The 23597-nt window shown below is 40.1% G+C and overlaps 1 protein-coding gene and 2 long non-coding RNA genes across 7 annotated transcripts in view; 1 reads left to right on the forward strand and 2 right to left on the reverse strand.

Moving 5' to 3' along the window:
* The window catches only part of LOC6651232 (homeotic protein ultrabithorax), a 91201-nt gene extending 81595 nt beyond the window's left edge, over window positions 1-9606 (forward strand). For all 3 annotated transcript variants that reach the window (XM_015176925.3, XM_015176922.3, XM_002072873.4), the window contains one exon: window positions 8938-9606. In XM_015176925.3, coding sequence (XP_015032411.1) covers window positions 8938-9242 — 305 coding nt within the window. In that variant the 3' untranslated portion in view covers window positions 9243-9606. The remainder of the gene's footprint in view (window positions 1-8937) is intronic.
* A 4258-nt stretch (window positions 9607-13864) lies between these two features.
* LOC111519437 lies at window positions 13865-21382 on the reverse strand. Of its 3 annotated transcripts, none has more exons than XR_006953933.1 (7): window positions 21152-21382; window positions 15825-15962; window positions 15500-15695; window positions 15253-15401; window positions 14669-14892; window positions 14401-14499; window positions 13865-14001 (listed from the first exon to the last, which is right to left on the reverse strand). It is a non-coding gene; the product is annotated as an uncharacterized LOC111519437 (long non-coding RNA). The 3 variants fall into 3 exon arrangements; XR_006953934.1 differs by having other exon boundaries at window positions 21139-21382; XR_006953935.1 differs by lacking the exon at window positions 15500-15695.
* A 1101-nt stretch (window positions 21383-22483) lies between these two features.
* On the reverse strand, window positions 22484-23438 carry LOC26530034. Its single transcript, XR_001450497.3, has 3 exons — window positions 23289-23438; window positions 23021-23119; window positions 22484-22620 (listed from the first exon to the last, which is right to left on the reverse strand). It is a non-coding gene; the product is annotated as an uncharacterized LOC26530034 (long non-coding RNA).
* Between the last annotated feature and the right edge of the window lie 159 nt (window positions 23439-23597).

Raw genomic sequence — 23597 nt, forward strand, 5'->3', positions numbered from 1 at the left:
ACCAGCATCGACACCGACATTTTTCGTGTCCTTTACTTTTTTACTACTTTTATGTGGCCTTAATGAAGTTTCAGTTGCCAGTTGATCCCTAATTTCAAGGCACATGAGGTAATGTGAGTCAAGGTAATGTTAGTTTTGTCAAAATTAATTAATTAGCAGTATCCAAAAAGTAGTTAAGTAATAGAAATTCGACTATGCCTTTGGGGTTTGTACTTACGAACCCTTTTTGTTTTTTTGGTTTCGTTTTTTTTTTGTTAAATGGCTACTGCTTGAAAACCAATTAAAAACGCATAGATTGCCAAGGAGTCGAAGGAGTAGAACAAGTTTTGCCTCTTGTGCTGGCATCTTTCACATGGAAAACTTAAACGAGTGGGCGTGTCGAATGAGAAGGGCGCTTTGAGCGCGCGTAAATGCAATTAAAAGATACAGATACCATACCAGTCCAGCCAATGCAAGCAAATCAGATACGCCAGCATGGCGCAAAATGTATCTTAAAGTGCTTTTTGTTTTCTTTTTTCTTACCCCCTGAATGCATAAATAATCCAAGCAGTCAAGTGTCATCTTATCAGTCGTTATCGTAGTCAGCCATTTTGCCATTTCCCTCTGCAGTTCAATTTAGGCCATCGTAATTTACCATTTGACACTCGGCGATCTGTAAAAGTGCGGAAATGTTTCAAACTTCCGTCCACGAAAAGGCCATAACTCAGTATCGATAATTATCGGGAATATCAACTCTGTATCTAGGGTGACGTCAACTGGGGATACGATTTGGATTCAGTGAATGAATTTGTGAATTTTCAGTTTTTCTCTTGTCTAATGAGCTCTGAAATTGAAAATATATGGCAAACGACATCGTCGTCATTATCGTCATCATCATCATTGCCACTGCCATCTTAATTATCATCATGATGGACAAAACATCGCATCATCCATCCGCTTGCGATGCTTGAGTCAGATATGAAACAGCTTGACATCGTGCCACTTATTTATTTATTTATAATGTCCGACATTTCTGCGCTCGGTGGCCAAACTTGGGTCTTGGCTCGTTTGGATTTGCCAAACGTTTGCTAGGAGCTGGCACAACTCTTACTACCCCGTTCCCACCGTCCACCATTCCATTCGACCTCCATCGTCCATCCAATCGTTGAATAACTTCATCTCCATGTACGTTTTTTTTTCCATAGTCACTCTTTGTTCGCATCTTCGTCAAAATGCTTTTGCTTGTATTTGGTATTTGAACTGTTAAACAGTTTGTTATTCTCTAATCACAACCAAACACTTGAGGTATATTGGCATCTATGAGAGCTTCGGATAACTGAAGGATATAGAATTCGTTGCTATAACATGTTCCTTTTTTTAATCCTGCATCTCCCGTAGTGTTTTTAATTCTAAAATAGCAATGCAATATGAGGGAGAACCTCAAATCGAACACCTCCTTTTTAACTCAAAACTTTTTTATGCAGGTATTAAGCAAGGAAATAATAGAAATTTAAACTTTTGTATAAAAGGATAATACAGTATGGAAAAACAGTTTCGAAGTTGAAGTTTTGACCATAGAAATTGGCTATATTTCTCCTATTGGCTTTAAATTTTTTAAAGAATACTCTTAAGTTAATATATAAAAATACAAAACGTGTCAAAATGGCCAGTTGTTTATAATACTAATTTATGTAAATCCTATTATTTCAAAGAAGATATAGAATTGTTATTTCGGGGGACACGCCAGTGAAGTGTTTTTTAAAGGGTGTTTCAGAGTCGTTTGTGCCCCTTTGGCTAAATGAACGAAATGTTTTTTGTTTTTTCCAATGCTGTGCGCTTCTTCTGCTTCGACATATGGCAGTTGTGTCTAGTTGTGGGTCTATATAGATGGAGTCAAGCCAAAATAGAGTCGTTGATGATTTTAATGATGACGTCGAGGTTAAGACAAGATGCGAAGGCGTTCCATACTCATTCTCACACACACAGATACACACATTATACATATAGATACATAAGGGGTTCAGATCTAACTATGTAAATATGGAAATGGCGTGTTGTGTTCACATATTTTGTTGTTGTTTTGTTTTATTTTTGACGAGGAGTAGGAGAACTAGGAGCAGGAGAGGGGAAACTCAGTGTTAGAGGTCTAGAGAGGGGCGTTTGCATCGCTCATTAATTGAGCTATTAAGATAAACCCGCAGCGCTTCGTCGCGTTTCAGTTTCACTTGGTCTATGGCTTTGGGTTTTTTTTTTGGTTTTTTTGTTTTGTTTTTTGGGTTTGTTCACTGGGTCAGTCGGCATCTGGATTCTGGTCTCTCCATCCAAGCCCCATTAAGCTCTTTTGTTTAGTGTTTGCTTCGATGATGGCATTATTATACATAATAATTCCCATACAACCAATAGAGACAATAAATAGTTGACTTGATGTATTCATTCAAATACAAATGTTTATTTAATTGCCATGACGAGGCGGCAAATTGAAAAACACAAAGAAACATAAGAGAGCGTGTAAATATAAAAGTGAAATTTTCCACTTTTATGCATTTATGAAAATTTGTCTCTTGGATTATTTTTTGATGGTTAATCAATGGTTTGGTTTTGGCAAACCAAATTAACCAACCGTTTTGGCCTGTTCGACTGACAGGCCAAAGTCGTATATCAAAAATTCAACATAACTTCCCTTGCTTCATACTTCCTAAAGATTGCTGGTCAGTGACCAGACCCAAGAGGCTACCTGTTGCAGTTGCAACTACCATGCTGTCGTTGTCGTTAGCTACCACAAAAGTCTTCCACACTGGCAAAAAGGCAATGAATTATTTTAATGATGAGTCTCTCTTTCTCTCGGTTCTGTTCCCTCAGTTTGTTGGCCGCCGCCATAGCCAACTAAACCAGTTTCACTTACATACGTTTGCCCCCAATCCCAATCCAAGTTGCCTACCTACCTACCTACCACGCCGGTTCCATTTCACAGATCATCGGGCGGCCATTGAGAGGCGCGCTTGCATTGCAAAAATTACCCAAAAAAACAAAAAAAAAAGAAGAAAAATGAAAATAAAATAAAAACAGGCTACGCGTGAGTATTAAGCCGGTTCGTTAAGCTGATTTTATCACCGCGAATTCACAAAAAATGAGAAATAAACCCTTTCTGCAAGACGCATCCGATCGGTTGCATCGAAAAGTGAATTTCGGCCTCAATTATGCTGAGCAATTTGAGAGGCTGTACATGCCACGAAGCTCCACATGTACGCTTAATCATCGTTGGCACATAATTTTCCCTTCTCCACCATGGGAATGCCATTGCCTGTACTTTTTTGGGATTATTTGTGAAAGCCAAACTCAAACAAAGTCAATTACAAAAGTGCCACCGGGATAGGCAAACTGCTGCAGCTGCTGGAGATGCTGGAGATGCAAATGCTTGCATAGATATACATATATTTCTCAGCCACCAAAAAGCAATTAAAATCTGATTGCCAAATGCCCCACCTCTCCTACGCCTCCTAACCATTTCTAAGGATTGACTTGGCTGCAGGCCACATCCTAGCAAGCTCTAGGCTCTGGCATCCATAAGATACAATACAATTGCTAGCTGAAGGTGTAGCAGGCATCTCTCTTTGCACAATTGGCACACACCCTAAACGTGTAGCTCAAAATTTGATAACCACATACAGAGAGAGCGAGAGAGGGAGAGAGATGTATCCATATCTGTATGCAGGCTGCAGTGTGTGTGTATCTGCCATAAATGGCCGCATGTATCTCAAAGATTGCTTTCGTGTTCGCAATTGCAACTCAATTGCGCATTTGCCACCGCAAGCATCAATATCCAAACATAGGCATAGGCCATAATCACGTCTGAACATTTTGAGGAAGCAAACCAGCCCCTAACCACAACATCACCCCGCCCCCATCGCCACCCCTCCTTTGTGGCCCACCTGCCACAAGTTCTAAGAGTTTCTATTTCCATGCCACGCACTCAAACGTTTGCCCCCTCCCTCATCGATTCAGCCTTGGTACTCCCTGCGGCCAATTTAATTGACAGATTTAGTGCTTCTCGATTGGCAGTGCGGAAAATTAGTTTTCCGTCTCACAATCACAATCAGCCTCCTCAACTGACTTTCTGTGGCTTTTCGCCGACATCGTCGTCTGCTGTGGCGCATTTAATTGTTTTATAGACACTCATGGCTAGCTAAAATTCAAGAGAGAATAAACCCATGTTGGCTCGGCAAATACATATGTACATATATCTTCCATTAGATAGTTATATATTATATGTATATACCTTGACAGTGGGGGCGTGGGTGCGTGTTAGTGTGTGTGTGTGTGTGTGTGTGTGTGTGTGTTTGTATATACATCATACGCAAGGTGAAACACGCCCATGACAAACACGCACGAAAATAGATTTAATTAAATTGCGAATAAAATGCTGCCGAGGGAGACCGTGAGAGAGGGGTGGAGAAAGGGGACACACACACCAACACATGTGACTTTCACACACAATCAATATAATCGATTTCCTATTGATTTCTTTCTAATGAAGAAAGGGTTGAAAAACCACAAACTAAAAGTTTGATTTAATCAACCGTTTTCTTTCGTTTTTTGTTTTTTTGTGGTTCTTTCGTCTTCACGAGAATTTAATTGAAGACACTAATTTTATGTGTTTCTCAACTAAGATCTTCGACATGTGCATATCTACTATATGGATATAGATAACTATTTGGAGGGGGCTGGAGACCACGGCAGGCGCGTGCGTGACAATTTTATGTGCCTTTTCTGGCCATGACGACGACAAAGACGAAACAAGGCATAAATTAGAGCAATGAGGGAACATTTGCTGCTGCTCTGGAGAAATCAAAAACAAAATCGAATTAAATATAAGTAAAGTATGTGTGTGTGTATGTGTGTGTGACTATGTGTGACACACATACATTGCCATTGCCTATCTGTGTATATAAATAGTTATAATAGAACCATAGATCACACGATGTGCCGCATGCAACCAACATGGAGTCACCGTCACCTGGAGATTTATTGCTCCCGCTCCCGCATGAGACTCACTGTCTAGGGGTGAGTCAGTCCAGAGAGAGAGAGAGAGAGAGACAGAGAAAACTAGATACATACATACATACATAGATAGAGATGGGGAGCTCTAGAGGGAGAGAAAAACTGGAGCCATTCGGATTCGGTTCAAAGTTCGCTGGCAAAGGCAAACACGTAAACTGTCAAAACTTTAAATCCCTCAGGAATTTAAGTTAAAAAATATAACACGTACTGTGCATAGAATTGGAGTTGGAGTTGGAGTCGAGCACAGCTGCTCTCTCACTCGCTCCCCATGCCACTTTCCCACCGAAAATACAAAAAAATGGGGAAATAAAGAAAGCCAAAACAGAAAACCTTGAAATGTATCTCAAACCAAAAACGAATAGGCACAGGAGAAGCTGGGGAAAAGCAACTGGAAAATAAATATTCTGCAAAAGATTTCATCGTCTCACTCCTGGCCAAACAAGTCCATAGCCATCTCACTTGCGCTTGTTTAAATTATCTACGTTGAATTTTCGCGCCTTTCCATGCTAGGTTTTATTGTCTAGCCCCTCGCAATACACACACACAAACACACACAGACATACCGACATTTAAATTATGTACTTAGAAATACACAAAAAAAAAATGTTTTTTTCCAAAAGTCTACAAAAGAAAATGGCACATACTACCACGAGAACACAGCAGGACGCTGATGAAGAAGAAGGCTCCGACGACGACGACCAGGCAAAAGCAAAATGAATTTCGCACTTTTTCGCATAATAAATTTGAAACTTGGCCAGCAAGTGCTGCCAGAGAAGAAGTAAAAAAAAGCCAAACAAAAAAATAGAGGGGAGAGGCAAAAAAAGGGGGCAAAGTTTCGTAAAAAGTTTATTTTTGCATAAGTATCGCAGTAGGGATGTAAAAAGGAGGAGGAGCAGGATCGCGGACCGCGTGACAAATTCCATTTAAAATTGCTGAGCAAAACTCACGTACTGCGCCTCTTTGCATCCTAAATAAAATGAAACTTCTTCACTCTTTCTCCGGTTTTTTTTCTTCTCTCTACCTCAGTGTGATGTATTCGAAAGAGAACGAAAAGAACGTGCAGGGAAATGACTATCGGGAAGATTTAAGCCAATCAACAAACAGGTTTAGAGAGCTAAATCAATTTATTTATGTCTTTCGCCAAATGCTTTGTAACCAGTGCAGGGCAAGTGGCTGGAATACTTTTTGACCAGAATGCTGCGGCACTTCTCTTAAAAAGAAGTTCAATTTATAGTTCTTTGAAGCGAAGTAAATACATTTTGTATATATTGAAAACTTTATTCGTTTTTCTATTTATGTTTAATGTTATGTTTATTCTTTTAACAACTTTTCAATTCTTTCGTTTTTTACAAAGTTTTAATTTTACTTTTCGAAGCATTTGAAACATCTTTGACAAAAATGAAATACTTTTAATATTGTGAATCTGATGGCATGGGTAAAGCCTAGTTTTGCAAATCTTCTCTACTTCAATTAAGTGTAATTCTCAATTAGTTTTAGACTTTTGACAGGTTCGAAATTGCCATAAAGACAAGCCGATCAGGCAATTTGTACTGCCCTTTTAATAAACATTGCTTTAAATTTTAAAGGAAATTTGTCTTCTTAATTCGTTTTTAAATCATTTGCTTCTTAGTCAATAAATCACCTGATAAATATTTAGTATTTTTTTGCAAAACTTCCATCTGAAGTGGATATATTAATTGGTTAAATTTAAGTTCATGGTTGATTTTTTTTTTTTTTTTGAATAAAATTTGTGTATTTAAATGTTGTACAAAAAGTTAACTAAAATATTCTAGAAATTAAGAGCTGAAATAAAATTTATAGGACTGAAACAAATTAATATTTAACTAAGTATTTAACTAGCTAGTTAGGAACTTTTGCTTAATCGAATGGCAGATGAAGTATTCAAATTGATGTTAATAATTACCACACATATATACATATGTCTGTATCGAATACTCTCATTTTATATGGATTTATAGTATAAACATTTATTTATTTTTATATGGCAAGATACAAATTGCGCCGTGGCAAATTTTATTTTCATATTATTTTGATTGTCTATAAAATTTTCTCGCCATTTATTACACAGACACACATACATGTGTATATCTACACATACATACATAAATGCATTTTAATATTGTTGTTTGTGTGAGTGAAAGATAAATGCGTTTTCACTTTATGACTTTCGTGTCGGCATAAATTTGTTAATACCTTTAGGCCAAATTTATAACATAATAAATGCTCATAATATTTAACTTAACATTTTGCCCAGACTCACTCAGACTCTTCCCCAAACCCCACAACCCCTTTCTTGTCCGCCCAGTCCAATAAAATGCGAAAGTTAACATTGTCCATGGAAGTGTGTTCGATAAAATCTCAGTCAGTCGTCTGCTGGCGAAAGGGAGTTAAACACACACACACGGTGGTAAATACATAGGTAGACAAAGGTGGCAGGAGCAGTAGAAGATGGGTAATGCTTTCATATTTACATATATTATATTGACTTATTGCACTTGAGGCAAATTAAAGTTCATAAATACTTAAAATCAGAGATTGCAACGGTCAGCAATTGCATCCCTTTCACTCTCTGACTCTCAGTCGGGCCAATTAAACAGCCATATTATCACATAACTGCAATTTAAGTAGCCAACAGAATCTTTACATCAGATCAGATCTCTCTCTCTCTGTCTCTCATGCCCCACACAGTGGCACGTTTTGCCTTTTCTGTATATGCAACATCAGGAGCAGCAAACGATCAATTTGAAATAACGATCTGACCAAACAGAAACAAAGCCACAAAACCACAAAACCAAAAACTGAAACTGGTAATGGTAATGGCAATGCTAATAAAACTGAAATGTTTCTTTGCTGCCTGCAATTGCCGCGCGGCAATTCCATGTTGCTGCTGCCTACGTTGATGTTGCTTGATGATCGTTGAGCTCGCAGCAGCAGCAGCAACACGAGCAACAGCAAGAGCAACCGCAGCAACAACAGTAAGAAATCATTTATATTTATGATATTGGCCAACAACAACAACAACATCGAAAGCAGCAACAGCTTGTTGCAATTTTCTGAAATGATTTTTCAATTTAATTTGCCTGTTGAAATGTTTACTATAAATTAACAAAATACATCTCGTATACGTATATAATATAAAAATATATATACGAATAAGTATATTTATCATATGATGGGTGGGTGTTTGTGTTTGTTCCGATGCCAATAAACCTAAAATATGTTGTTACACTCAGCAAAACGAAAAACCAAGAAAAGTACTTTAGTATTAAAGTTCGATGCTTTAATCTTGTAAGGAATTAGGATAGGAAAACAATCAGTTTTAAAAGTTAATGCAAACGAGTAATTCTTTGTTTAAAATCAAGTCTTTTATTTGACTAATAGTACCTACTCATCAACGAGACTTCTGAGGTGACTTGGAGTAACCAAAATTTTGGTATATACATATTTGAACAGTTTTAAAGGTTGCATGACATTTGAAATCTAGTAAGAAAAATATAAAGAACTTTTAAGAATTATTATAAATTATTAAAGGTACATTTTTCAAAGCTTAAACTAAGGCTTTCATGTATTTGTTTGGCGTCATCTGGAAATGCATACATGTGTTTAGTATAAAGGAATATTAATTCTGTTTGATCGTAAGTCTCCTTAGTAAAGGCCAATGATTACAAACTGAACATAATGATAGATTTCCTAGTATTTTAATCGACTTCTTAAAGGGAACTTTATTAGGCATCCAAACCAAGTAAGTCTTAGCTACACTTTTCCAACTAACGCACTTTTTATTGTGATTCCTTTTGTCAATGCTGAATTATGGAATAACAAAATATACTTTGCCATTTGACTAATCTGTTGTTGTGTTTTCCTTCTTTGTTTTCATAGGCACCAATGGGTTAAGAAGACGCGGCCGCCAGACATACACCCGCTACCAGACACTCGAATTGGAGAAGGAATTCCATACGAATCACTATCTGACACGCAGACGGAGAATCGAAATGGCGCATGCACTCTGCCTTACAGAGCGACAGATTAAAATCTGGTTCCAGAATCGGCGGATGAAATTGAAAAAGGAAATTCAGGCGATCAAGGAGCTCAACGAGCAGGAGAAACAGGCTCAAGCGCAAAAGGCAGCGGCAGCAGCAGCAGCGGCGGCAGCTGTCCAGGGCGGTCATTTAGATCAGAATTAGAATGAAATTGCAAACACACACACATACACCCACACCCACACATATTGTAACAAATGAACTAACTATTTACTTAAATGAATTATAATTAATAATACAACAAAAACAATATAAAAAGGAGCATATTGTGCGGTTATTGTGCGAATAGAGCAACTAAAACTAAACTATAAACTAAACTTGCAACTTGCTACTAAGCGAACAACTTTTGGAGAAATGTTTTGAGAAAAGTCTTGAGAATGCAAAAAACAGAAATACGTAAATTGAACAAATGTAATACAATAGTTTAAGTAATAAGTAAATAAAATGGTAGTGTAAAACAGTGCGAGACAAAAAACTTAACTTAAATGCATTAACTAATTAAATAAATCTAAAATACAAACTAAATTTAGTTGCCACAAAAAAAAAGGAAAAAAAAAAACGAAACCGAAAAACAAAGATTAAAAAAAAAACAAATTATTTACAAATTATTCGCAAAAGTAAGATTTATTTATGTTTAAAACAAAAACGAGAAAACTACAACAAATTAATACCCTTCTCGCCCCCCGATATCCGCCCTCTTTGTTGCTTACTGCTATTTGTTTAAATTATTAATTTTCGCAAGAATTAATACTCTGAATCCCAAAATAAAACAAAGAAAGAACAAAATGTTGAGATACAGAATTATACAAAATCAATAAAAATTGAAATTCTGTTGATATGAATTTTTAAATAACGTGTTTTTAAACCAATTAAAAATTCGAAATACTTAATAATGAAAAATTGAAAAACTAACTAAAAAAATAAAATCCTAAGAAGAGAGATCTATTGAAAAAAAATTTAACTTTAAACTAAATAGAATTTGTTAGCAAAGTAATACTAAATATTACAACAACAACAACAAACAAACAAAACAAATTGAATATATTAATTAGATTGGTAAATGATAAACAAAAACAAAAAAAAATGTGTATAGTTATTTTTGCTTATAAATTATAAATTAATGCAATTTTAGTTAACTCTGTTTTTAATTTTTAAATCAAATTTGTTTAGTTTTCCTGCTCTTCTAAGCGAAATTTAAACTTTTCGAAGTGAAGCTGTTTTCCTTTTAAGTAATGTTTTCTTTAAATTTTTAAATTAAATTAAAGCCTAATTTTATTATGTTTAGTTTAATGAAAAGCGTTAATGAGATTATCTTACTACAACTACAACAACAACAAACAACAAAGAAAATACAAACATTCGCCTTGGCGAATCGAATAAATTATTGGTTTTGAAAAAATCTATAAAAATCAAAAAAAAAGTAAGAAAAAAAACGAATTAAATTATTGTGTTATTATTTTAGTTGCAATTATTGTTGTTGTCTTTTGTGTCGTGTGGATTTTCATTTGTTTTCTCTCTAATTGAATCTCTCAATCTTTCTAAATATGATTTAGTTTCACACACACACACACACAGACAGACCTAGGCTGGGTACTGTTAGTTGCCCTTGTGCATGCGAAATTACTTTTGATCTCGTTTCGTTAATCGTTTGATCGTTAGTTGTACTATATATACACTGATATATAGAGCTATTGATACCGATGATACCAATACCAACTTCAACATATGTATACTAAGTTTAGTGGGAGAGAAGAACGCAACGAGCTGTGCTCGAAGCTTACCCATCTACCCACACACACACACGATAAATATAGTATATATGTATATCTAACTGTACATCCTGAGAATGAGTGGATATGTATATACATACATATATGATTCACCGCAGTTCAATTGAACTTATTCAAGTTAAGGGTTATCCAAATATTCGTTTTGCAAATGCAAATACCTTCACAAGATGTATACGTATCTAGCCCTTAAGATTCAAATATATATATATATATACAAATCTATATATATAAATAATTATATTTATGTATTTACATGAATTTATGAATGATTAAATAATAAACTAAAGGATTAAAAACAAGCAAGTGAAATAAATCGAGATCGAGTATAAATGGACAACAATAAGTGGGATAAATATCTGGCAGACGAAACAGATAAAAATAAGTAGTTATTAAGTCAAATGTTATAGATTTTAAATGCGAATGGAAACAGATATACGTAAATACAACTATACTATATATATATATATATATATATATATATATATATATATATATATATATATATATATATATATATATATATATATATATATATATATATATTCGTAGACCCTATGTGTAGAGGAGGCGTGGCCGAGTATAAATCCCGACCCCAACGCCAACGCTAATCCCGCAAAAAACAAAAACCAGAATAGATGCTAAACCCTTACAATATTTAAGATTTCAATGTGAATTATTGTAGCAACAGAAGATATACGTAAAGTCCATATTGAAATGGAGTGTGGTGGCATCCTGATTGGAAACTAATCACAAATAGTACATACAGACAACTACCACATACTTACCTACCTACTAAAAAAAAACAAAACAAAAAACATATACAATACCATAAAACATACGTATTTATAAACAAAAAACAAAACAAAAACGCTACTACATTAATATATATTGTACATTTTCATGTGGCTTTTACTTTTTACTATCCAATATGTTGTCCGATTTCATATCGGACTACTAAATATGTCCAACAAGAACAACCAATCTCTATATATATTAAATGTATGTACGTAATTGCATTTCCATCATCCTACCTAACAAAGATTATATTTTGCAGTTCCATTTTTCTACTCTAGAATTTCTATATCATCATTTGCCTAAACCTTTTTACCCGCCCCCGACCATTCATCACCCACAACTTCAGAAGTCGCCGCATCTCTCAGGCTCCCTTTTCAGTAAATAAAAAATGCAAATAAATAAAATTCAAGCCCCGTTTATATAGTATATTTAAACTCTATGTAACAATAATTTAAAGCCATTCTATGTTAGCTGTGTAAGTTGTAAATTATCAATATAAAATATACGTACTATAAAAAAAAAACAAAAACAAAAAAAACCAACAACCAGTGAGAATGTGGTAAATAAAACAATTTAAAACAACAAAAACAAAAGTTTTTGAGTTCTTAATTAAAGTGCAGCAAAAACATCATATGAAAAACTTGAAATTATTCAGTTTATTATTTCCAAAACATCATCTAAAGCTATAGTAGTAAAAAAAACAAACATATTTATTGGGGATAGGTATTTTATCCTTGATAGCGGGTTTATTATATACGACACCAAAATTTAAAAAAAAGTCTCAATGGCGCGAACTAAAATAAAATGCTTAATGGCGGCAGAGAGCGAATGCCTATCGATAACTTAAGAGTGTCAGCTCTAAGCGCGGGCGCTAAAATTTAAAAATAATGAACAGTTATAGTAAATCAAAAGATTCTTGTTCATATCCGCAATTTTTATCATTGAACACTCAATTATTACAACTTTTAAAATTTTAATCGTGCAAGTGTTTTTTAAAGCACATGTTTTATTTGTTTTTGATTTATCTATGCAGTCTGGAAGTTTAATATGGAAAAATTTTGCAAGCGAAAAAGTCAGAGTGTGTTATGGCCAGCCCTGAGGTTATCGGTAGGGACCTATCGATAGTGATAATAGGGGCCGAAAATAGTGGGCAAGTCGGGGAATAGTGGGGGATCTAGTGTTGGGTAGGTTAGAATTATAAAGGGATTTTTTTTGAATTTGAAAGTCGGCCAGCGGTCAAAAGGCTGTTGACCCAGGCTCGGGTCTAAGAAAGGAACCGTAAGATCAGGCGATGAGTCGTCTGATTCTAGAAGGTTAAAAAGGTTAAAATCAGTTTAACGTGGACAGTGAGGTGCGGCGGTTGGAAAAAAAAAAAAGGAGAGAAAAAAAAACAAGGATAGAGAAGTGAAGTTTAAATATCGTAACAATGTGGCATAACAAATTGTGAATATATCCTTGAAATTTAAAGAAAAACAGCTCCGTCCATCAAGCCGAGAAATTCATGTTTGGCTAAAGGAGTCACACAGAAAATTTGTGCATTTTTTTTTTGTGACAAATTTTTGTAATCCTGAGGCGCAGCGAGGCGAAACCGGCCGTCAAAATTGGGTAAGTGTTCGGTTGCCATGCAAGTTAGGGATTTTTTTTAAAATTAAAAATAATTGCCCCAAATTAGGCCGGTTACATCGAGCTGCGCAGGAGCACCCGCAGCCCCTGTCCACGTTCAAAAAAATAAAAAAATAAAATAAAATAAAATAAAAAAATAAGAAATTTTATTTGTACCTGTCCCCGAACGACATACTCGGTCCCGTCGGCCAACTGGGCCCAAAGATAAAGTCAAGAGAGGGACGTCGAAAGGGGGAGATTCCAAGCCAGACATTTTTTTTGGGTTCACCCATCGCCCAGCATAAGAGCAACAAAGTTTTGGCTGATTGGGGGAGAAAAAGGTTGTGGCACTCATCCCCATCAATTTTGGGTGCGGACGGCTCCAAAAACCCCCAAATCATTGGCGAATTCCACCTGGCTGGAAAAAGACAAGATATTAATCGTGTAGTCCTTTTTTTTATATATGTAAATTTTATTAATTTATTCATTTATTTAATTTCCTAGTTTAATTATTTATTTATTTATCCCCTCGTATATTTATTTAATCCCTTATATCTATCTATTTATTCAATTCCTTAATTATTATTTTTGTTTAGCGTTAAATATTTATTTTTCTCCTGTTTGTTGCCCACGTGCACATTCCTTTTTTTGTAAATTTCATTATTCCTAAGATCCATGTTGTCCACGACCCTTGGTGTGGTTTTGACAGTGGATACCTGAAAAAAAGAAGGAAAAGAAAAAGGTGAAAAGAATACCAATAGAAGGGATAATTTTTCTTTCGATCTTGCCCCCCTAAAAGAGCTCTGATAGGTAGGTGGGAATCGGGAAGGGAATTCATCTTGATTTTACGTAAGAAAAATAAAAAAAAAAAAGGAGAAATATAATGTAATCTGTTGCAGACACCTGCTCAAACCTACACCAGGGCCAGATAAGGTTAATAAATACGTGTGTTAATAATAATTAAGAGTAATGAAAAACAAAAAAATGAATTGCTAAGCGTTTTCCTAAAAGGGGGGAAATGGGAGGAAAGGAGCACGACGACTCCAGGAGGAGTAGATGATTGGTGATGGTGATGTGTTATAGGTAACGATGGTAATATATATGGGGTGGCATACCTCATCGACATGCCACGAAGGAAAGGGAGGGCCCGTTCGACCTCGATAATCCGGAAGAGGAGGTCCGGTTCACATGAAGCGGCGGCGACGACATCATTCCTGTAAGGGGGTAAGAATAATTTATTAGTGAGTTTGTTAAAGATTTATGTTTGGTGTAAGTTGAGTATCGTAAGTGTTGTCCAGTGGAGTGGTGTCTGAAGTGATCCTCGAACTGTGTCGGGATTCCTTCAGACGAAGGGGTATTGATGGTCATCTGTTCGTCAATTACCTGATGTTTATTGTTGCGCGTATTGGGGATGGGTTATCGTAACTCACGACCTTCTTTTCCGATAGCTAGCCGGAGTGAGCCCCTATCGATATACGCGGGACCAGGCTGAGAATATTGTTTTTTTCATCTAGCAGGTCCATAACAATAATGGCGCCCAAATTAAATACTGAATATCCCTTGGTCCGATTCTAATCCAGCATCTCGAGAGCAGAATGGGAATTGGCCTGAGGGATAGAGAAAGACACGGAATTAGATAGTAGTCCAGTTCGGTAAAATCGCTGTCATGGCGTGTCATTCCCCGTGGTAGAGAGCAGGCAGCGCGCTCGAATCTCTAAACGGGGTAGGACACGGCCAAAATAATGTGATAATCAAACTGTGATACTAGAGCTAAATTAATAGAGTTAATTAGGGAATTTGTTGGTGGGAAGCCTCTTTGCTCCTTGAAGTCACCAGCTGAGGAGCTGAGCTATTGGCGGTTTGCGCGAGGAGCAAGAGGATTGACAGGGGTTAAGCATAGGTAGGGGAAAACAGTTAGATTAATGTGTTAAATGTTAGTAATATCGTATGTTCTCTTTTCTTTTTACGTGACTGGGTCTGTGAAGGATGGTCCGTGGCGGCTTCTTGCGTCTCGTATGGCTAAAGAATAGCGCCATCGGAACGAGGATTGGTGACCGTGCTCGATTAACATCCAGTAACGAAGCAACAATCCGGGTATCCTGAACAGTTTAGCCATCTAAAAAGAAGAGAAGAACTAGTAAATGCGTGTAAAATGTTCTTGACTGTCAGTCATCAGCTTGACTGATGACTAGATCAGTCGACAATGTTGCTCACAGTGTACGTCGTGAATGTTTTATGTTCTTCGCCTTTCTAGCGCGAGTGGTCCAGACAGAATTCGGGACACTGGCGACCTCGACGTTCCAAGTATGGACGGAGGAGTAGCGCCGGTGGGCCAGAAGACGGCAAACCGAGCTGCAAAGGAAGCGGCCGAGTTGACCCGTCGGAGTGGTTTCCGTTTGGGGGATCGCAGCTGGAAAGGCAAGAAGAGCGTAAAAAAAAAAAAAAAAAAATTAGGTGTATGGGTCTAGGAAGCGTGTGTATGTTCTTGACTGACGGTCATCAAGTCTATTGATGACCGGAGCAGTCGACAATGTCCCACCTGCTAGGGTTTTTAAGGAAGAAACAGGAATCGGTGTTGTCGTCGTGGCACCAGAGCCGCACAGAACGGGAGTGCAATTGCGTCACGGATGAGTCGTGTTCCTAAATCCTTCTCTCCCCTTTTATATAATTTGTGTATCTAAAACAAGAGAATAGAAAGGAATAAATATTAGTGGTTGTGGTTAGGAAGAAAAATTATTATTAGTAATAAAAATAAACGATATCCTAAAATTTTTTTTATAATCCCAGCAAATCCGAAAAACGAAAATGAATAGCGAAGACGGGACAGACTCCCAATCTCATCTCTCCACACAGACGGCTGCTCAGCTCTTAGTCGGCATGAGACAGCCGCCCGCATGGGCTATGTCACAAGGGGCAATCCCAAAGCGTTTGGCGTTGGAGGAGAATATGACTCCAGTAGGGCAAAGGGGGAACAAGGGACTAGAACCCATTCAAGAGCAAATCTCTCAAGAGAATGCGGCAGCGATTAATACGGCAGGGTTAAGGCAGGTGACCCAACTACTTGCTCAGTCTCAGGATCGGTTCAGACAGGAGTTGGTCGACCTAATGAACCGAAGGATCGATAAGAGTCTAGAGGATGGGTTCGACAAATTGTTGGATAGACTTGAGGTAAGAAGGAGCCCGTCATCTGGGTCCACCAAGTCCAAAGATACTCAAGTGTCTCAAGCGGGGGCGCGCGCGTGCGGGGGTAATCGTCCACAGCCTGCAGGTCCAAGGGCAACTGAAGCCTTTAATGCCCGAGATTCAGGCATTTTTCCCGAAACAGGTGCTCCGCCATTGGCGAAAAACGATTTTCCGCGGCGGAATGAGGCCTACCAAGCGCCAAGAATCCATCTGAATACCGATAGGAGAATCCAGGGGACATCGCTGCCGTGTCCACCTAGCGCAATATCCGGGCTAGGAGTGTCGGCCTCGACGGCAATATGGCCAAATCAGCGGCACCAGTCTGAAGGAAACTTCAGGTATCGTCGTGGAGGTCCGCGTGAGACGGAAAGGACAGGATTCCAGCCACCCAGTATGCCGCCTATCGGGATGCAAGGCGAGCCAACCAGACTGACAGAGCACCATCGGAGGCCCTACGTGCCGGTGTACAAATGGCAGCTACAATTCTCCGGCCGAGCGGGAGGCATCACGGCAGAGGATTTCATCTTCCGGGTGGAGTACCTTCAGAGGCATTACTCTACACCGTGGGAGGACATCCTGAGGGACTTTCACCAGCTCTTGGTAGATGAGGCTTCCGAATGGTACTGGCTGGAGATGCGAACCAGGCCCCCTACGGATTGGAAATCTCTGAAAACGGCCCTTGAAGTGCAGTATAGTGACTCTCGCTGTGACCACGAGAGGATTCAGGACATGGCCGAGAGGAAGCAGCAGCCAGGAGAATCCCTGGATGCTTATTTTCAGGCGATGAGACGTTTACGCGCGGCGGTTCGTTCACCGCTTTCTGAAGACTGGGCGGTCAAGACGATAAAGAGAAACCTGCTGGAGCCGATGAAGCAGTGGGTGTACCCGGTGCGAGCCTATACAGTAGAGCATTTGAGGGATGAATGTCGCGACGCCGAGAAGAACTTCGCCGAAGTACTGGCTAAACCCGTAAGCGTGACCAAGTACGCTCAACCTCGCCGAGTTGACTTCCGAGCTGCGCAAGTTAGCGAACTCGGACATTCGCCGGATGATGGATCGATCCGATCACAACCAGAAGAGGCCGGAAATGTCGGGCAAATTGACGCCGTGTCAGGAAATGGTGCCAAACGCCCTTTAATCTGCTGGAATTGCCAGAGAGAAGGCCATGTATACATGGAATGCGAGGACCAACAACGCAGCCTGTTTTGCTACAAGTGTGGCATGCGGAACACCGTGACTCCAAGATGCCCTAAGTGTTCGGGAAACCAAAGGCGGAGCGAGATGAGACCGGCCGTGTCGCGCTCCGAACAATAAGTCCCATGCCGAATGTAGTGCGAGAAGGACCGAGGAGGAACGAGGGCCAGGCTAGTATGCCAAAGTCGTTCGAGGAGAGGATGAGAATTTACTCGGAGGCCCGTAACAGAATTTTCGAAAACAACGCACTCAGTGGGATGACCACGCTATCCAGGCGCGTTCGGAAGGCACGAGAAAGATTCAGGCAGAGGAAGTGGGAAAGGAAGCAGATCCGTCTGACAGTCGCTGCTATCGGCCCTCTAGATGAATATGATCCCAGGGCTTATGCACGGATATGTCTGGGAGGACGAACGATCGAAGGTCTTCTCGATTCTGGGGCGACAGTGAGCGTGCTGGGAAACGGGTGCCGAGAGTTGGTCACGGAGACCGGATTAGACTGGAAACCATTTTGCTCATCGTTGGCAACAGCAGGTGGCGATAAGGAAGCTATAATCGGGAAGGTACTGGTAGAAGTAAAATATAGAGGAAAGAGTCGGCCAGTGCTGTTTTATCTATGTCCCACCCTGCAGCAAAACGCATATTTCGGAGTAAATTTTTGGAAGGCGTTTGATTTGGCTCCAGAAATTTTCTTTCAAAACAGTAGTCAGCGATCTCAGGATGCCCCAGAAGTCGAGGAAATAGGCCAGGAGCCGCACGACTTAACAAAAGGAGAACAGGCGAGATTAGAAGCCGTTAAGGCATCGTTCCTGTCATACGAGACGGAAGGATTAGGGCGTACTACCGTCATGAGGCATCGAATCGAGCTGTTGGAGGGAACCGTGCCGGTCAAGTCAAGGCATTACCCGATTTCTCCGGCCAAACAACGCCTTATTTACGAAGAACTGGACGAGATGCTGCGCCTCGGGGTAATCGAGGAGAGTGAAAGCGCATGGAGCAATCCAGTGACCCTCGTAATGAAGCCAGGGAAAAATCGGCTCTGTTTGGACGCCAGAAAGATTAACCAGGCCACCAAGAAGGATGCGTATCCGTTACAACAAATAGATGGCATACTCAGTCGGATCGGAGAGACAATATACATCAGTAGTGTCGATCTGAAGCATGCGTACTGGCAGATCGAACTAGAGGAACAAAGTCGCCCGATCACGGCTTTTACAGTCCCTGGAAGGCCGCTCTACCAGTTCGTGGTAATGCCGTTCGGTCTGTGTAATGCGGGACAGAGTTTGTGCCGACTGATGGACCAAGTGATCCCCGCTAGACTCAGGGAGAAGGTTTTTGTTTATCTGGATGATTTGCTGGTGGTGACACCGGACTTCGAATCACATTTGGTTGTTCTCCAACAGGTCGCGGATTGTCTGAGGGTGGCGGGGTTAACGATTGGGTTAAAAAAGTCCCACTTTTGCCACAAGGAGTTAAGGTACTTGGGATTCATCATCGGAAAGGGTATATTGCGGACCGACCCGAGGAAGGTGGAGGCCATCCAAAACTTAACAACCCCAAGAAGCGTTCGGGAAGTGCGAAGCTTCCTGGGTACTGTGGGATGGTACCGCAGGTTCATCAAAAACTTTGCGGAGTTAGCTGCTCCACTAACGGACACCCTCAAGAAAGCCGGTAAATTTCAGATGGGCGACGAGGCCAGGGAGTCGGTGAGGCGTTTGAAAGATGCCATGACCACGGCCCCGGTTCTAAACCATCCGGATTTCGAAAGAAGGTTTTTCATCCAGTGCGATGCTTCGAACCTTGGAGTAGGAGCAGTACTGTTCCAAGAAGAACCCGGAGGAGGCGAGAAACCAATTGAGTTTTATTCGCAGAAATTAAACCGATGCCAGCGGAACTACAGCGTCACAGAGAAGGAATGTCTCGCAGCTGTGTTGGCAATTAAACGGTTCAGGCCTTACGTCGAGATGTTGCCCTTTACAGTCATCACGGACCACGCGAGCCTTAAGTGGCTGATGTCGTTGAAGGATCTGGATGGACGACTGGCGCGATGGTCGCTGAAGCTGCAGGCTTTCGACTTCGAAATTGTACACAGAAAGGGGGCAGAGAACGTGGTGGCGGATACACTATCCCGGATGGTCGAAGGATTGGCGGTGGACTCCATCTTGGGCCTAGAAACGACCGAGTTCGACTCCGCCGAGTACGATGAACTGCGGAAGGAAATCATGTCAAACAAAGAAAAACTTCCAGACCTATTAGTGGAGGATGGATACATTTTCAAAAAGGCGCCCGCGCATCAGGGGCCACCGGAATTGCAGGATAGTGGATGGAGATTGTGGATACCTCCGGCATTGACGACGACGCTAATCGCTCAAGCACACGAGCCCACAATCCGAAGTCATGGAGGTATCGCCAGGACCCTGTCTATTCTACGGCAGCGCTTTCACTGGCCGGGAATGGTGGCTCAGGTGAAAGCATATGTTCGAAATTGCAGCGTGTGCAAAGAGACGAAATCGACCAACTGTGGGCCAAAGCCAGGGATAGGGAATGAAGTGAGGTCCTACCGGCCGTTCCAGAAAATTTACATAGATTTTCTGGGGAAGTATCCACGGTCGAAGGGCGGACACGCGTATGTGTTCGTAGTAGTGGATCATTTCACTAAATTTGTGTTCCTCCACGCCATGAGAGAGGCCACGGCAAACGGGGTAGTAAAGTTTCTAAAGCGAGAGGTTTTTCACAAATTCGGCGTGCCTGAGCTGGTGCACAGCGATAATGGGAAGCAGTTTGTATCGAAGCAATTCCAGCAACTACTACGAGAATACGGAGTAAGGCATTTGCGTACAGCGGTGTATTCGCCCCAATCTAATGCGGCAGAAAGGGTAAATCAGTCGGTGTTGAACGCTATACGGGCCTATTTGGACACCGATCACCGCGACTGGGACCTGTATCTTAGTGAGATTGAGTGCAGTTTGCGAGGGGCGATACATCAGGCTTTAGGGGTGTCGCCATATTTTGCACTGTTCGGGCAGAATATGTTCACAAATGGTACTGATTACCAGCTGGCTCGGAAGCTGAAGTCATTGGAGGATCACGAAATAAACGTATTAGATCGGGAGACGAAGATGGCTTTGATGAGGGACGAGGTCAGGAAAGAATTGCACGTTGCTCACGAAAGGAGCGCAGCGTCTTACAACCGGCGTGCTAGAGAAGTGAAGTTTCACCCAGGACAGGAAGTTTATAGGCGCAATTTCGTATTAAGCAATTTTGGTAAAAATTTTAATGCGAAATTTGCGCGAAAATATCTTAAATGTCGGATTCGAACACTTGTGGGCAATCACATGTATGAGACTGTGACTCTCGAGGGGAAGCCTTGCGGGATCTACCATGCGAAAGATTTAAAACAATAGGGAGAAGAAGAATGATTGTAAAAAGTACCTGGAAGAAAATGATCATTGTGAGCGAGGCGAGAACGCAAATAATACCTCAATCACTCACCTGAGTCCCGCGAAGAGGCCTGCATCATCCCGTGGCTTTGACTCGTCTGGCATAATGTGGGCGTTTTCCCTCGTTGGGCGCGTTTCCCTGGTCCCTGGTGTGGGTGGATCGTGGTATGGCTCAGTGTGGGGGGGTTCCGTTTCCTTTTTTTTTGTGTCGGCGTCCTTTTGTTTACATTCCTGTCCATTTTCCACTGCCATATCTGGCGTGTGTCTTAGAGATGTCAGTGTGTTGTTATGGCCAGCCCTGAGGTTATCGGTAGGGACCTATCGATAGTGATAATAGGGGCCGAAAATAGTGGGCAAGTCGGGGAATAGTGGGGGATCTAGTGTTGGGTAGGTTAGAATTATAAAGGGATTTTTTTTGAATTTGAAAGTCGGCCAGCGGTCAAAAGGCTGTTGACCCAGGCTCGGGTCTAAGAAAGGAACCGTAAGATCAGGCGATGAGTCGTCTGATTCTAGAAGGTTAAAAAGGTTAAAATCAGTTTAACGTGGACAGTGAGGTGCGGCGGTTGGAAAAAAAAAAAAGGAGAGAAAAAAAAAACAAGGATAGAGAAGTGAAGTTTAAATATCGTAACAATGTGGCATAACAAATTGTGAATATATCCTTGAAATTTAAAGAAAAACAGCTCCGTCCATCAAGCCGAGAAATTCATGTTTGGCTAAAGGAGTCACACAGAAAATTTGTGCATTTTTTTTTGTGACAAATTTTTGTAATCCTGAGGCGCAGCGAGGCGAAACCGGCCGTCAAAATTGGGTAAGTGTTCGGTTGCCATGCAAGTTAGGGATTTTTTTTAAAATTAAAAATAATTGCCCCAAATTAGGCCGGTTACATCGAGCTGCGCAGGAGCACCCGCAGCCCCTGTCCACGTTCAAAAAAATAAAAAAATAAAATAAAATAAAATAAAAAAATAAGAAATTTTATTTGTACCTGTCCCCGAACGACATACTCGGTCCCGTCGGCCAACTGGGCCCAAAGATAAAGTCAAGAGAGGGACGTCGAAAGGGGGAGATTCCAAGCCAGACATTTTTTTTGGGTTCACCCATCGCCCAGCATAAGAGCAACAAAGTTTTGGCTGATTGGGGGAGAAAAAGGTTGTGGCACTCATCCCCATCAATTTTGGGTGCGGACGGCTCCAAAAACCCCCAAATCATTGGCGAATTCCACCTGGCTGGAAAAAGACAAGATATTAATCGTGTAGTCCTTTTTTTTATATATGTAAATTTTATTAATTTATTCATTTATTTAATTTCCTAGTTTAATTATTTATTTATTTATCCCCTCGTATATTTATTTAATCCCTTATATCTATCTATTTATTCAATTCCTTAATTATTATTTTTGTTTAGCGTTAAATATTTATTTTTCTCCTGTTTGTTGCCCACGTGCACATTCCTTTTTTTGTAAATTTCATTATTCCTAAGATCCATGTTGTCCACGACCCTTGGTGTGGTTTTGACAGTGGATACCTGAAAAAAAGAAGGAAAAGAAAAAAGGTGAAAAGAATACCAATAGAAGGGATAATTTTTCTTTCGATCTTGCCCCCCTAAAAGAGCTCTGATAGGTAGGTGGGAATCGGGAAGGGAATTCATCTTGATTTTACGTAAGAAAAATAAAAAAAAAAAAGGAGAAATATAATGTAATCTGTTGCAGACACCTGCTCAAACCTACACCAGGGCCAGATAAGGTTAATAAATACGTGTGTTAATAATAATTAAGAGTAATGAAAAACAAAAAAATGAATTGCTAAGCGTTTTCCTAAAAGGGGGGAAATGGGAGGAAAGGAGCACGACGACTCCAGGAGGAGTAGATGATTGGTGATGGTGATGTGTTATAGGTAACGATGGTAATATATATGGGGTGGCATACCTCATCGACATGCCACGAAGGAAAGGGAGGGCCCGTTCGACCTCGATAATCCGGAAGAGGAGGTCCGGTTCACATGAAGCGGCGGCGACGACATCATTCCTGTAAGGGGGTAAGAATAATTTATTAGTGAGTTTGTTAAAGATTTATGTTTGGTGTAAGTTGAGTATCGTAAGTGTTGTCCAGTGGAGTGGTGTCTGAAGTGATCCTCGAACTGTGTCGGGATTCCTTCAGACGAAGGGGTATTGATGGTCATCTGTTCGTCAATTACCTGATGTTTATTGTTGCGCGTATTGGGGATGGGTTATCGTAACTCACGACCTTCTTTTCCGATAGCTAGCCGGAGTGAGCCCCTATCGATATACGCGGGACCAGGCTGAGAATATTGTTTTTTTCATCTAGCAGGTCCATAACAAGTGTACACAGTTAGTAAGGAATTTATTCATGTTTAAAAAATGTCAAGGAAACTTAAACGCTATCACTTTCTTCAATTAATATTCTCTTGTCACTTCATAAAGTAATTCCGGTTATAGATTGAAGAGATCTTTTTGCTTTTGTTGCTTGCTTTAATTTGTCATTT

The sequence above is a fragment of the Drosophila willistoni genome, chromosome 3R, assembly GCF_018902025.1.
Source record: "Drosophila willistoni isolate 14030-0811.24 chromosome 3R, UCI_dwil_1.1, whole genome shotgun sequence".
Lineage (NCBI taxonomy): Eukaryota > Metazoa > Arthropoda > Insecta > Diptera > Drosophilidae > Drosophila > Drosophila willistoni.